The following is a 15,163-nucleotide window of genomic DNA, read 5'->3' as shown; positions in this document are numbered from 1 at the left end:
GGAAACAGTAGAACTGGATGGTATCAGAGGGTTTTCCCAACCAGAACAATTCAGTGACTCTGTGATTCTATGGACGTGGTCCCTGACATCCCTCCCTGAGCAATCCCTGCTCAGAGTGAGGTACATTGTACTTACAGAGAACACCACACGTCTGAAGTGACCACAGAGCTTCCTCGCCCCGGTGCTGCATTGCCCTGGACTCCTGGCTGAGCCCTCGACATTAACAGTGATGTGCAGGATGGAGTTTCTTTGGAGAGAGGTTCATGGAAGCACAAGGTGGAGATGGAAAAATCTCATCCTAAGGAGTTTCCCCCCAGGAGATGCTGGTGCTGCCTGGTCCCTTCCTGGGAAACACGGATGGCATTGTCCTGGTGCAGCTGCTCTGGGGGGGACAGGGTTTGCTCTGCCCCTGCTGCTGTTGTCCTTGCACTGAAGGTGGTCCCAGCAAACAGGGTTTGGTGCTGACTGCACCCACCAAGAAGGGAGATGGGGAAGTCTCCAAAAATGCCGTTTGTGTGATGTGGCTCTTCCATTCTCCCCTGACACCCCCAGCTCTGCTGGCCTGTCTCCAGAGCAGAGGGATGGGAGGGAGAAGACACCAGCCTCGCCTTGGCTTACCGGTGTCAGAGATTTCCATTTCCCCCAGGACTGTAAAGGCCCATCCTGTCGGAGTGCTGGGAACACGCACAAGGGCCACGCGGGCTGGTGGCCGAGCTCTGTCGCAGCACTGCTGGGGACACGTGGCTGTGACGGGGCCGAGGGACAGGCTGTGGGCTGGCCGGGGCTGTGGGCAGCGAGCAATCCCTGCAGCGGTGTCAGTGACTCCCAGTGATGCCCAGCCTTCCCAGGAGCCTGCCCTCGTGCACCTCCGAGAGGCCCCTCTCTCCACGGGGCACCTGTGGGATTAACCCTTTTAATTGGATCAGCAGCCCCGCGGCACAAGCCAACACTTCGCGGTCGGTGGCATGGCCCTGCTCGCCCTGCTCCTCCTCCCTGCGTCCGTCCCCTCCGCAGGCATCGCCCCGCGCAGACCCCGAGCTGTGAACACGGGGTTGATTCGGGGGAAAGCTGACACGGTGCCGGGGGACCTTCCATCTCCTGCAGCACTGGCCGTGTTTGCACATCCATGAGCAAGGAGCAGCCTCAGCTTGGGGCTGCAGAGATGGTCACGGAAGCGTGGAATTGTTTGGGTTGGAAAAGACCTTTTCGCTCTCTCCAACTCCCTGACAGGACGGGGCAGCCAGGTGGGAGTCGGGCTCTGCTCTCAGGGAACAAGGGACAGGACAAAGGAAATGGCCTCAAGCTGCGCCAGGGGAGGTTCAGGTTGGATATTAGGGAAAATGTCTTCTCCTAAAAGGGTGGCACAGCTGCCCAGGGCAGTGGTGGAGTCCCCATTCCTGGAGGGATTTAAAAGCCATGTGGATGTGGCACTTGGGGACATGAGTCAGCGGTGGCCTTGGCAGTGCTGGGTGCACATTTGGTCTCATGGATCTTAAAGGTCCTTTCCAGCCTCAGTGGTTCTGTGATTCTGTGGTAAGCTCAATGATGGATGGTTTGAGGAAAAGGTGGAGCTCTCCAAGACCTCTCTGCACAACCTGGCTGATGCCCCCTGCTCTGGACAGGCTCCTCCTGAACAGCCACAGGGCATCAGGAGGCGTTTCCACCAGCCTGGACCTTTCCTGACGTGGACGAGACCCATGAGCAGAAAGTCAGCATCTGCTGGTGGCCCCACCAAGCTGGAGGAGCGTGAAGGGCCTTGAAGCTGTCCCCTGAGAGGAAAATAACTCACAGCAAACACCCAAATACAGCTTGTGTGACACCAAGGGCTTTGGGACATCAAATGTCCTGTCTGAGACAGCCTGGCACGGGCTCAGACAGCAGCCCAGCCAGGAAGACAGAGAGACACCAGCCCTGCACGGAGAAGGGCTTGCACCGAGGGCTGGGGTGGCACTGAGGGGATTTGGCACCATGCCTTCCTCTGCACGAGGGTTAAACACGGCTGATCCTGGGCCCTGCGGGGCAACTGCTCCTCCACTGCGCTCGCTGTGGGCTCCTTGGGGTGCTGGCAGGGGCATCCATGCCCTTGGACCACAGCAACACCTCACCCACAGGGAAGGACTTGGCTCCAAGGGGGACAGGACACACAGCAGTGTGCAAGGCAGCATCCCTGCCGGGGGCGCTTGCTGCCTCACCACAGTCCCTTCTCAATCCTGGGGAGAGGTCGTGATCTGATTGCTGCTGCTTCTGCAGGTCCTGCCACTTCTGCAGGACCCAGACCTCCTGCTGCTTCTTCTCTGGGACCTGCATCTCCTGACAGCCCTCTGCAGCCCTCTGTCCTCCTGCTGTGGTCTGTTTGGAGTGCAGTAGGTGCACCACATCTCCCATGGCTGGTCCAGCCTGTGCTGAGACACCCTTGGTCTCTGCAGAGAGCATTTGGGCACAGGGTCCAGTTTGGGTCCCTAGTGCCAGGCAGGCAGGGACTGGATGGACCTGGTCCAGCTGGAAGATACACCAAAAACGTTTTCCCCTTCAGAAATGCTGGAACTGGGACCAAGAGAGGGAGGGACACCCCATCCTTGGAGAAACCCAGCCTTCTCCTGGACACAGCCCTGAACAACCTGATGTAACTTCGAAGTTATCCCTGCTTGGAGACAGAGGTTGGACCAGGGACCTCCTGGGGTCCCATCCAACCAGAATTACCCCGTGGCTATGTGCTCTTGGATGGATGGCAAGTCACCACCAAAAATCTTGGCTCTACCTCCGGGGTCTTAGGGCTTTTTTACGTCAGAGCCATGCTATTTCATGCTCTATCATCAGGTTAGTCAAAACACTTCTCCAAACTATATGTCTATATAATTGCCAGCTACACTCACTTCCTTGGCCCCTGCTGTTTTCCATTGCATCGGGTTTTCAGTCATGCAAAATATCCACTTCCACCCTAATCTGTACGAAGCCCCCTTCCCTGGGGGGGAGCCAACACCTCTTGGTTGTGTTTCCTGGAGTCTTGCTCCCCACAGGAACAGCTGGGAGAGCTGGTGACGAGCACTGCTCAGCCTGGGGTGTCATGGCATCACCAGGGCTCTGCCACAGGGACATACAGTCACACAAAAGAAGGTTTGGTTGGGTTTCGTGCTGCTCCAGATGTCCTGTGTGAAGCACACAGCTCTAGAGATGGTTTGAATTTTTAGGCATCTCCTGATGAATTGGGATGTATGTTCTCATATCACCTTCCCCCAGTCAAAGGGAGGGATTTCTCCCCTAATGGATAGGATTTCCCTTAAAATCTCTCCATAGAGACCCACATACTGCGCTGGGCGAACGTCTCTCCCGCATCCACTCTCCTCTGCACATCCTTTTCTTTTTTTGGGATGAGAAATGGAGAAACCAGAGGATTGTCGGTGCTGCAGGGCTCACAGGCTGTTCTCGTGCCACCACAGACCTGTCTCCTCTCCAGACTAAACAGTCCTAATATTTCCTGTCTCTTCTCACACAGAAATGTGTCTGTAATCACTCTTTTCTCCTGTTCCTTCACCTTTTTGGATGCAGGAGCAGCTCAGGATGTACCTAATCTGGTGGGTTGTCCAAGCTCTGCTGGGGAAATAGGATCGCATTTCCCTGTCTCCAGCTTTGTCAAAGACTGACACCCCCAGAATCAGGAAACGAAGAAATCCCTGCAGAGAACAGCTTTGCCAGCAAGTCACGACTATCCGGACACTGGAAAAAGCCCCTGGCTTCCTGGAAGACGGGTGCTGAGAAAGGGGTGATGAGAAAAGCAGGGAAATCCTTGGAGATCGTGGCTGGAGCCAAAGGAGGGATGGAGGAAATGTGACTGGCGTGGCACAAGTGCAGCTCCAGAGGCCCTTTTTGTCCAGCAGGATGCCTGGCCTTTGCCCATCCCCAAAAGTGGGGGCTCCAGGGAGGAGGTAGGATAGACCCATGGCACAGAGGAGCTGGTGGATTGTCCCGTGGCTGCCCTGCCCTGTGGGATGAGGAAGAGTTGCTTTTGCTGCCACTGACTGCCCCTCTGGCTGGCTTTTCTTGCTCCCCTGTTTTTTGGCCACGGAAGTGTGCAGTTCCAGCAGAGATCCCTGCTTGCACAGGCTGGATAAATCCCAAGGAAACTGCTTACAAGTCCTTCTCACCAGTGTTGCCAAAAGACCATGATTCAGTGCTACTTTTTTGGGTAGAAATTAATTAGTTCAGGCCCATCACAATTATCTAACTCAACGAGCACGACAATAACCCACTGTCTGATGGTTCTTCATGGCCATTTAGCACCATCTGGGTCGTCTGATCAGGGGCTTTGCAAACAGTTGAAAATGAAGTAAGAGGGATTGCTTGGCCCAGACATCTCTTTTTGCCTCCCAGCTGCACAGACAATGCAAATAATCCTGGTGGACCCATTAGACACAGGGAGAGGGACTGCAGAGCAAACATCTCTCACCCAGCTCCTCTGAGGCTCATGTGCCCAAGTGGAAGGGGGTGGCCTTGGCAAGGAGCAGGGAAAAAGAGCTTGGCCACTTGTGTTGCACCCTGGACCCATTCCTCTTCCAGCTTTAGGGGCTGAGTTGGAGTGGGGGAGGACCGACAGCTTCTCCAGCCCCTGGCTGTGCCCTGCGGCACCAGACCCCGAACACACACCCACACCCGTGGGACAGAGCCCCACTCAGGGCTAAACCCGAGGATAACCTCAGCAATCCGTCCTCCAGCCTCCAGACAAGGGAAGATGTGAGGTATTAAACCCACAGGTCCAAAGAGGGATGGACAGGCCAGTCTCCAAGAAAACTTTCTAGCTGGGAAATGTGGGCAAGTGTCCCCCCAGCAATGGCAGTGTCCATTCAGACAGGCCAAATTTAGGGGTTTAAAATTTGGTTTTTTACCCTGCCTGTCTCTACATCTGTTTTTAGCTTGGTGCCGAGTGCTGCAGGCTGCAGTTTTCACAGGAAAACCTGGGAAAGAGGAGTTTTGCTCACAGGGGGCTGCCCCAGGCAGAAGTTTGCAGGATTTGGCAGGGGGCTGCAGAGAGACCCACGGAGGCTCCTCCAAACCCCGTTAGGCTTCCGGCTCCTGTTCTGTGGCAGGAAGATCGGCACTGAAAAATGAATGGAAATTTTGATCCCCTTCCAAGCTGCTTTTAGCGCGTCCCGAGAAGCTGCGCAGACACCGGTGTGGGCTCCTGCTCCTCCCAAGTGCAGTGAGGGAATCTGGAATGGCCTGGACATGACACGGAGGAGAGCTGCACACTGTCCTTCCCTCCACGACCTTCCCTGAAAGTCAGGAAGACCCAGTTCCACGAGGGTGGAGGCTTTCCATACATGCCCACGGCCGCATCGGTCCATGCTGCGGCTGTCAGCCGTCACCACCTGGGCCAAGAGGCTTCCAGGGAAAACTGCAAATTACTTTGCTGCCTTCCCAGGATGGATTATTGGCCTTTGGAGATGAATGTGAATCACCAAAAGGAACAAAAAGGTGGATTAGAGATGATTATAACTTGGCCCTTCATCTAAGCCACCCCCAGCCTGTGATAGAAATTCCCAGGACAAACTCTCCAGATAGTGTGGACCTGCTAAGCAAGAGCTCACAGGACTGCTGTTGGATTTCTGGATCAGCCTCACCAAATGCTGGCCCAAGCTGACCATGATCCCCAAAAAGGCATTTGGTGCCTTTGGAAACCTCTTGCCCTGCAGGTCTGAGCAGCTCCGGTGCAGACTGGGACACATTGGTGTCTGAAGAGTTTTGTCCTTCAGGTTGGCAAGGCCAGGGTTAGCCCTAATTCACCCAAAAGGATTCTGAGGAAGGTTTTGCCTTTGAACTGGCAATTTAACCCATTCTAGCTGGTCATTACCTCTGTGAGATCATTTTCCCATGACCCAAAAGTTGAGTTTTCCCTCTCTTCCTTGGCCAGGCAGCACATGTGCAGGTCGGGATGGGGATGTCTGGGTTGGCTTGGCTGCTGGCTGGCCCCAGGGGACTTGGTGTCTCCTAGGACAAAGAGATGATGGGACGGGTGTGGAGAATGGTGAGAGCTGGGACTGGCAGCCATAGCTCAGCTCTGGCTCCCTGCTCTTTCCTTTGGACATTCCAGCAGCGGAGCAGCCTGATCCCTGCATGGGGCTCTGAGACAAACTTTGGGTGGTGCTCTCCCCAAGCCTGGGGGTCCCTGCTCATGGTGGGGATGGTCCCTCGTTCTGCTGGAGTTCTGCACCCCCAGGGAGCAGCCGTGCTCCCCACACCTGGTCTGGGGAGGAGGGATAACGTCATCCGCAGCTCCTTGGCACAGAAGAGGCTGTGAATTCCCACCCAGCGGGCCAGAGGAGAGGCCAGCTGGGGGAAGAGTCCTGGGGGAGCCCACAGCCAAATCTCCCAGCTGGGAATTGGTGGGGAGGGCTCAGGCTCCGCTCCTCGCAGGGCCTGCAGTTTTATTCCCTTTCCCCAAGGTATGGGGAGGGAGGAGGAATCTCTTGCAAGCAAAAATCCCTGGGATTTTCTTCTTCAAACATCGTGGTTAGGGATGAGCAGTGGGGGATGTCCGTGGAGGACTTGTGGGAAATGACATCCCGGTGACCCTATGGGATGGATTTTGTGCACGCTCCTCTCCCATGTCCTCCTCTTTTTCCCCCTCTCCTGTCTGTTTCAGTTTTTAGACATCCTGGAGCTTTTTGAGAGGCTCAGCTGAGCGTTGTGATGGGTCACAAAGCTCTCCAGGGCTTTGACCTAGGCTCCAGTCCTCGCTTTGATGCCAGCAGGGCAGAGTCTGCTCCCCTTTCCAGCCTGTGGTCCCTGCTGGGAGAGATGGGATCTTGGGAAGCAGATGCTGCTCCCTGGGTGGTTTTTTTTCCCTGTAGTGAGTTTTGAAGTTGCCAACCACTGGCCATGGCATTGCTCAGACTGATGGAGGGGAGTGTGGGTGAGGAGATGCCCCTTCCGTGGGGTGCCCCCCCTTCATCCAGTTCCTGGCAGGAGATGGGGTGGGGCCTGGAGGAGGATGTCACATCCCCTGGCTCTACAGCCAGAGACTAACCTGGTCCCTGGAGCAGCCGCAGGGGAGGAGGAGAAGGGGGAGGAGAGGCAGGCGGAATATCTTGAACAAACAGGTCAAAAGCCTTCAAGACCCCAGATTTAGCACGACAGGAGCGTGTGGTGCCGTGGTCGTGATGTACATCCACACCCTGGGTGCAACCCCCACAGCCACGGAAACAACTCCCCAGAGTTCTGCAAACAGCGCCTGGGCACCCACAGCACGGCGGGGAGGGGGAGGAGATGCAATTCCCTGGGGAAGGGGGTGCAGTGCCCCAGCTCCAGCGTCCCCGGCGGCTGTGAGTCCCCGTTTAGCCCCGTTCCCAGCGAGGGCGGGGCCGCTGTGTCGCCGCTGGAACTACGGTGACAGTCCAGCGGGACAATCCCTGTCACCTCGGGCCGTGGCACTGAGCCAGACCCTCTGCGGATCCCCGGGGACATCCCGTGCGCCTCAAGGGACCCGCGACGGGCAGGGATGGCCCTGGGGTGACTGGGCCCTCACAGCCGGTCCCTGTACTCCCCCAGGAGCCACGGGGCTCCCAGCTGCGGGGAGCAGTCCCCAGGCACTCCCTGTCCCTGGGGAACGACGCGATGCTCCCTCGTGGTCCCTGAGCTGAGCTCTGCCGCGCCCCCGGGCTCGAGCACCCCCTTCTGTTGCAGGCAGGGTGACACCCCAGTGGCCACCCCCAAAACACCCCGGCCATGGGGCTGACCAGTCCCCTGCACCCCCTCGCAGAGGGGCCGGTAGCCGGGAACCTGCACCAGGACCAGAAGCCGGTTCCATACAGCCAGGGAATATAATAAAATTAAAGCTCATTAAGCACTTAGAAAAGGGTTTGCATTGAGGGGGAGTGGGCGGGGGGGCCGGGGGGGCCGTGCATCTCAATACTGGGCTATTTAGAAGGGAGAATTTAATAACAGGGGGGTTGGTTTTTATGGCAATAGATTTATTCCACCTGGGCTAAGAAATACATTCCACATCTGCCGAGCCGTGTAACCAGACTCTAATTAAAATCGTGTGCCAAGCGAGGGCCTGGCTGTAAAACACAAAGCTGGCTTTTAGAGCGGCTGGGAAGCGCGGCCAGGCGGCCCTGGGGCGGTGGTGGCCGGCAGGACGGGCACGGGCGGGCGGCAGGGCTGTGCCATCGCTCACCGTCCCCACGCCGGGGCACGAGGGGTGGTGAAGGGGGGATTCCGTGTGTCTGCAGGGACCTTGGGACACGGTGACACCCACAGGCATGTTGTGACTGTGGGGACAGGGTGATGTCCCTGGGTGTGCTGTGACCCCGAGAAAGGATGAGGTGGTGGCTCTGCATAGTGATGGTGACACTCACTCGTGGCATGGACCACAGGATGGCTGAGGTCCACGCAGAGGCAGTGCCACAGGGATTGGTGACATCCACGTGTATAGGGACAGAGTGACATCCCCGTGTGTCTGCAGTGACAACAGGGAGAGGGTGACATCCACCTTTCCAGAGAGGTCATGAAGAAAGGGTGACATTGATACACTTCATGGGGATGGGGTGATATCCACGCACCTGTAACAACCAGGGGATGGGGTGGCACCCCTGCTCTGTGACACGGGACAGGGAGATGTCCACAGTGACGCCCACACACCACGGAGTGACCGTGGGACAAGCGGTGCCCACGCACAGGCAGTGCCAGGGCCAGGGTGACACCGGTGACAGCCGTGTCCCCGCGGCAGCCGCAGCGGCGGGCAGGAACGGGGCTGAAAGGGCCCCTGTGGGCCCTGCCGCAGGACACCCGCGCTGGGGTTTTACAGCCCCGCGGGTCGGGCCGAAAACGTCCCGAACAAACAGCGGCTGTGTCTCGGTTTAACAGCCCGGCCCTCAGACAGCGGCAGCAGCGCCAGCTCTGATGGAGAAACTAATGAAACCTTTGAAATAGTTTGTACGGGAGTAGTGAAGTGAGAAAAAAACCCCAGAGCACTTGTTGCCAAGCAAAATACACTTACCTAGTAAAGCATGAGTAATAAGTGGCATTTTTTACAGCGTGAAGATATAACTTTTCATGAAAATACCAAATAAGGCTCCGTGCGAAAAGTGGCAGGCCTTTCTAGTTGCTTTTTTTCTTTCCTTGTCTTTCTTCCCTTTCTTTTCGCTCTCAAGGCACACGTGTGCTCTCCCCAGTGCCCCTTTTGCAGGAGCCTGTTTACGGGGCCGCCTTCCCGCCAGCCCCGGCGCGGCCCGGCTCGGGTTCCGTCTCCCTGAAATGAAATGAGCAGGGAATGGAAAAACAGGAGCTGCTGTTCTGCGAGACTTTCTATTTTTAAAAGGTTAAAAATATCTATTTTCAGACACCAGCCCAGGAAGCGCTGGGGTGAAGCGACGCGGCGGGACGGGAGGAGTAAACAACGCTGGGACGTGCCGGGTGGCTCGGGAGCTGCGGCTCTGGGGATGCTCCTGGGGGCAGGGACAGCAAGGGACACCACGAGCCGGGGATGTGGCCACAAGGAGATGAGGGATTGCAGGGCTCCGTGCCAGGGGATGCTCAGTCCCAAGAGAGGATGCTCAGATCAAGGCGGGATGATTAGCCCAAGGCAAGGAGGTCCACACCCAGGGGGATGCCTGGCCCCAAGGTCAGATGCTCAGCTCCTGAGGGGGATGCTCAGCACTCAGGCAGGATGGCTTATCATCCCCAGCATCACGGCCCTGGTGCCCTCATGAGTGTATGGGATGGGATGCTTGGCTACTGCACATGGATCCCACCGCAGGAGTGGGATGGAGTACCCACTGTGAGGGGAAGGATGTGGAAAAGCCATCTCCAAAATCTCACGGATGCTTTTCCACCCTCAGTTTTGCAGCTTCGCTCCCTTCTCCTCCCTGCCCAGGCTGAGGTCCCGGTGATGCTCCCTGGGCTGGCAGCGGCTGTGCCTTCATGTTCATCCCTTGGCTCCACCTGGGAGCTGGGAAGGGGCTGGAGCCCCAGGAGCAGCTGAGGGAGCTGGGAAAGGGGCTCAGCCTGGAGCAAAGGAGGCTCAGGGGGGACCTTGTGGCTCTGCACAACTCCCTGACAGGAGGGGGCAGCCGGGGGGAGGGGGTCGGGCTCTGCTCCCAGGGAACAGGGACAGGACAAGGCCTCAGGCTGGGCCAGGGGAGGCTCAGGTTGGGCAGCAGCAGGAATTTCCCCATGGAAAGGGTGACTGGATATTGTCAGGGGCTGCCCAGCGTGGACTCGATGGCCTTGGAGGCCTTTCCCCCCGTACCGGACTCCGTGGCTCCGCGGTGCCCGGCGCTGAGGCAGGGCCCCGGCGGGCCCCGCTGTCCCTCGGAATGGCCGAGCCGCGTTCCGCTTCCTTATAAGGCCCTGCTGTTCTCCGCTCCGGTGTCTGCGGCAGAGCTGGCACCGCCTGTTGGGAGAGCAAAACAATTCCCAGCAGGCTGCCGGGACACCCTCCTGCCCAGCCCAGCTCTCCTCCGTCAGCACCGGCAGCGCTTGCCCGGGTCCCTCGGTTGCTGTCTCCCAACTGCCCGATGCCCGAGCGGGAAGAGCGGGAGGGCTTTTTCCGAGCAGGCCCTGCCCCGTGGGAAGGAGGGTCATAAATCAGCTCCGCTGTCTCCCGAACAAGGGATGGGGCTTTTGCATACCTCGGAGCAGCACTTCCAGCCCCTCCCCAGGGCCTGCTGGTTCAGAAGCACCTTGTCCAACCAGAGCCCCGTGCAGCAACAGTTTTAGCCCGGAGCGTCTGACAGTGCAACTCCTCAGTGCACCTGGAAAACAAGGATGAAGACTCCTCTGCCTGAAATGAGGCTGTCAGGGAGGAGAGAAACACCATAAACTGCACTTCATTAAATAACCAATATCTTCTCCCACTGCCTCTTCTGAGGCTCTTGCAAGGGTGTAAATGTGGTGGGAAGGGAGATACAGGGGGAGGAGGAAAGGAGATCCCCCCGGGATTTGGATCTCCAGCTAAAAATGACACATGAACAGGTACAAAGACTTCTGCATCTCCAGGAGCAGGCTTTGGACCCTGAGCCCCACCAGTGTGTCCCCAGGTGGGAGATGTGCTCTGCATTCCAAGAGCTACAGCCTGGCTCCCAGACATTTTGCCACCCTCCAGCCTCTGGGTGCCAAACGAGCGACCCCCACCCACAAGGGAGCCTTCTCCCTCTATCCAGCCCCAATTCCTTGCTCCCAGGCAGCGCCTAGGGACACTCCAGCCTCGGCCAAGGGGCATCCAGGGATCTGAAGCCCCCCTGGGGCTGGCAGCCCATGGAGTGCAGGAGTGGGGAGTATGAGATCATGATTTTTGGAAGTCTGAAGTTCTCCCGGGTCCTGCTCCTGCAGACATTAAGTCATTTTCCTGAGGAAGTGCCGTATGACGTCGATCTGGTTACAGGAGTCGGGGTGGAGCCGGGAGCTCCAGCGAGACCACGGCAGAGGTGAGGAGCACGAGTACCAGGACACCCCGTCCTGTCCCTCTGCCACAGGAATGACACTCCAGGGGTCCAAATTCAATACAAATCCTGGTATTTTGAGGTTTCAGATGCCCTAAAACACTCAGTTGAAAGCTTCCAGCACTGGTTTTGATGGAAGAAATCTTTACCCACTTCACCAGGGAAATGTCTTTGACTTCCATGCAGTCAAATATCACAACAACCCTTGGAAACTGGGATTTGACACATTATTTAATGAATAAGGGCAAACGAAAAAAAAAATCTGTGTTTAATGGGATTTGTTACTTATCGTTACCTTTAAAAATACCCCCTCAACTCTACCAAGAACAACAGAACCACTACAGCAGGGTGGGTTTTTCTCTCAACAGTTAAATTTTCTTCATTTAACCAGAACAAGGTTGTTCATTCTCTTCCCAGGCCACAGCACAGGCACACACCCAGTGATGCTGCTGGTGTGCAGCAGCTCCTCTCAGTCATCCACTGGTGACACCAGCCCCTGTGTGGGAGCACTCCCCAGCCCAAGCCGCAGAAGCGCTCGGCATCAGCCCCTCTGGAAAATCTTTTACATCTCTCTATCAGCCTCAGCACCAGCCGAGCAGGAGGCCCAGACCAAGAGCTCCTTTCTGGTTAACAGGACTGCTGTGCTTTATTCCTCTCCCCTAACAGGTTCCCCAGGACCTTGTACTGTGACACACTTCCTTCAGCAGGCAGATGACGATATGTCCAAGGAGAACCTCCTCTCTTGTCTGGTTTACACCTGTAAAAAAACCCTTCAGGCAACCCCAAACCTACCAACCCCGCAATGCAGCACACGACTGTTCCCCTGGTACCTGCCTGGTGCTATCAGCAGTGCCCTCTCATCACCCTTCCCTCTGACTCATTGGCCTCCAAGGTCAAAGATCCAGTGCTTTCCCAAGAACAGCAAAGCCTTCCCCCAATTCCTCTGGAGCCAATTGGGTGGGAAGCCTCAAGGATGTTTTTGTGAAGACAGAACACCAACAGTGTCCCAGACTATAATTAGGCATCTGAGCAAGTTACAGAGGATACGTTCAAGGAAGAAAAGAGTAAGAGAATTTTATATGCACTGCTTTGTCCAAAAAAAGATTATGAAAGGCAGAGCAAAAACTATTTACCGGTCTTAGGGGGAAAATGAAGTACATTTCATTCAGTTAAAGCTGCAGCAGATGTTCAGTATTTGTGTTTGTGCCTGAAGACCTGCTACGTTACGGCTTCTACCCAACGTGAACGTTTGGATCAACCTGGAGAGCTGAGGGTGTACAAAGAGCAGAAGGAAACGCCACAGCTCCTCTCCTAACTTAGCACCAAAGAGGTGATTAAAAAACTACAATTTCATGTGAACAGATTTAACAGCCTTTCAGGAGCTCCTCTAGATGTTGCTTCTAGCTGGCAGTTCCCACACTGCTTAGCGAAGATGACTGAAATTATGGCAGTAACAAATAAGAACTTCTCTCTGATACAAAATCTAGCCCAGAGGGCTTCCTTACACAGTAAGCAGGACACCTTGTGTAACCAGGGGTGGCATGGTGGCCTCCACAAGCAGCAGCAGCTTGCAGAGAGCCACACAAAAAAAGGGAGCAACACTCCCAAGCTGCCAAGAGGACCAAGAGAAAGACCCAGTTCATTTCTTCTGGAAAAAGCCCATGATGGAGACCTGTTTGTTGGCTCTGTTGGCAGGAGCTGTCCCTTTCTTCAGGCTCTTCCTTTCTTCCTTTGGTTCTCTCTTTGTGGGCAGTGCAGGCTGTTTGTGTGGAGCTGGTGCCTTGGGCTTGGGGAATTCATCCTCGCTGTCCGTGCAGGATTCGCTCTCGTAAACCTTCTCAGTCACTGGTGGAAAGGAGAGGGAAGGGAACAGAGGATGATGATGGTTAAGCCATCTTTATACCAAAGATCTCCCCACCGCAGCCTTCCCAGTGCACTCCTGGAAAGGAACATTTTAGGTTCAAGGAGCATATGTCAGACACAGGAATTAAGTCCATTGCTCAAGGTTAAGCAGTAGGAAATGGCCTCAAGTTGTGCTGGGGGAGGTTCAGGTTGGCTATCAGGGAGAATTCCTTCCTCAGAAGGGCTGTCCAGCCCTGACACAGCTGCCCAGGGCAGCGGTGAGTCCCCATCCCTGGAGGGATTTAAAGCTGTGTGGATGTGGCACTTGGGGACAGGGGTCAGTGGTGGCCTGGGCAGTGCTGGGGGAACAGCTAGAGCCAATGACCTTACAGAGCTGTTCCAACCTCAGTGATCCTGAGATTCTAATTCATATGGCAGAGGCTGACAAGCAGCCATCAGCAAGTGATGAATCTGAAGATCAGAATCAGTAGTTTAGCATTAGACAATGGAACATCTACTTTATGGCTACACCCCATCATTCTGACTTGGTCCGATTCCTACAGGGGCCAAAGCAATCAGACTGTCCAGAAATCCAGGCAAGACAACCTAGAGACAGCCCCGTGCTGCTCTCACCAGCACACTGGACAGCCAGGGAAGAGCCAAGCCGACGTCGCCCATCTCAAGGAGCACAAAACCTTTGGGGCAGCTTCTTTCCACAGAGGTGGCCAAAAAGGGCAAATATAAAGAAATCCTTTATAAAGAACCAACCCAAAGCTGTGTCTGCAATCAGGGACTGTGCCTGAAGGGGATTGCCAGCTCACTGCTGTCAGCGTCCGGCGATGGAAAGCCCAGGGATATAAAACAACGCTCACGGAAATTAAACTGGAGTCAGCTCTGCTGATGAAAGCCACCGTCAGATCCCAGTAAATGTTGTTATATCAGCTTTCCCAGCAGTGCTCTGGGATTCTTCTAGTAAGCCATTTTTCTTTAGCAACTGTATTCTTTTAAACAGATGTCTTAACTTCCCTTCTTCTGGGAAACTGGCTTTCACTTGTATTAATGCATCAAATTAAATAAGGTTTCCTACGTAACCAGAGACCGGGAAGAGGAATGCTATGAAATCCTCCTGGGCAGCACTAGCAGAACCTCAAACAGGGACTGCAAACCCAGCAATCTCCCTTCAGAGGCAACAGGCTTTTCAGGGAGCAGCTTCCACAGACCACTGGGTGAGCTTAAAAACCTTACCCTGTTGTCAGCCCTGTCAGGAATTGCTGGGAACTCCTGAAGCGTGCAGTTAACCCCCTCCAATTGCAGTAACACAGCTTAGATCAACTGCCTTCGGCTGCAATCTCAGCTGAACTTTACAATTCTGTATTTGCACCAGCTCTGGGTACACAGACACAGTTACTGATGCCCTGCTCACAGCCAGACTCCCTAAATCCCAGTGGCTCAAACGATGGGAGCTCTGAAATGCTGTAACACAGATTTTCCTCCAATGCACGTCGATATTCCCACCTCCAAGCCCATGCATGTCCTTTCAAGCTTTAGGAAGTGCAAGGTAGAATCACACAAGCTTAAACCTCAGTAATTCCCCTTTACTAGAGACTAAGAGCAGGCACTCAATCCATGGACGCCTGTTGATGCCTAGGAATGTGTCTTGTGCTTCACTCCACAAACACTTTAATTGCTCAATTTCCCCCAGGGCTAATCCCTAAATTACTTCCGCTTTTTGACACCAATTCCTTGCTATTGCAGCTATTGTGAAAACCATCACTTAAAATTGTGGAGAAAGATAAAGTACAGCCTCATTCTAATGTTAGGATTTAACATCTCTTAAAACCTAGCCTTGGTTTGAAACAAAAAAAAGACAGCACAGAGAGGGGAAA

The 15,163-nt window shown here is 55.2% G+C and overlaps 1 protein-coding gene across 4 annotated transcripts in view; it reads right to left on the bottom strand.

The window, feature by feature from the left end:
* Nucleotides 1-9,003: 9,003 nt before the first annotated feature.
* The window catches only part of POLD3 (DNA polymerase delta 3, accessory subunit), a 27,317-nt gene continuing 21,157 nt past the window's right edge, over nt 9,004-15,163 (bottom strand). For all 4 annotated transcript variants that reach the window (XM_032094767.1, XM_032094741.1, XM_032094750.1 and 1 more), the window contains exons 12-14: nt 10,626-13,280; nt 10,244-10,387; nt 9,004-9,244 (exon numbers count right to left, since the gene is read on the bottom strand). In XM_032094767.1, the coding sequence (XP_031950658.1) occupies nt 13,075-13,280 (206 nt within the window). In that variant the 3' untranslated portion in view covers nt 9,004-9,244; nt 10,244-10,387; nt 10,626-13,074. The remainder of the gene's footprint in view (nt 9,245-10,243; nt 10,388-10,625; nt 13,281-15,163) is intronic.

The sequence above is a fragment of the Corvus moneduloides genome, chromosome 2 (assembly GCF_009650955.1).
Source record: "Corvus moneduloides isolate bCorMon1 chromosome 2, bCorMon1.pri, whole genome shotgun sequence".
Lineage (NCBI taxonomy): Eukaryota > Metazoa > Chordata > Aves > Passeriformes > Corvidae > Corvus > Corvus moneduloides.
The sequence above is the reverse complement of the archived record's forward strand: the minus strand, read 5'-3'. Positions and strand labels throughout refer to the sequence as shown.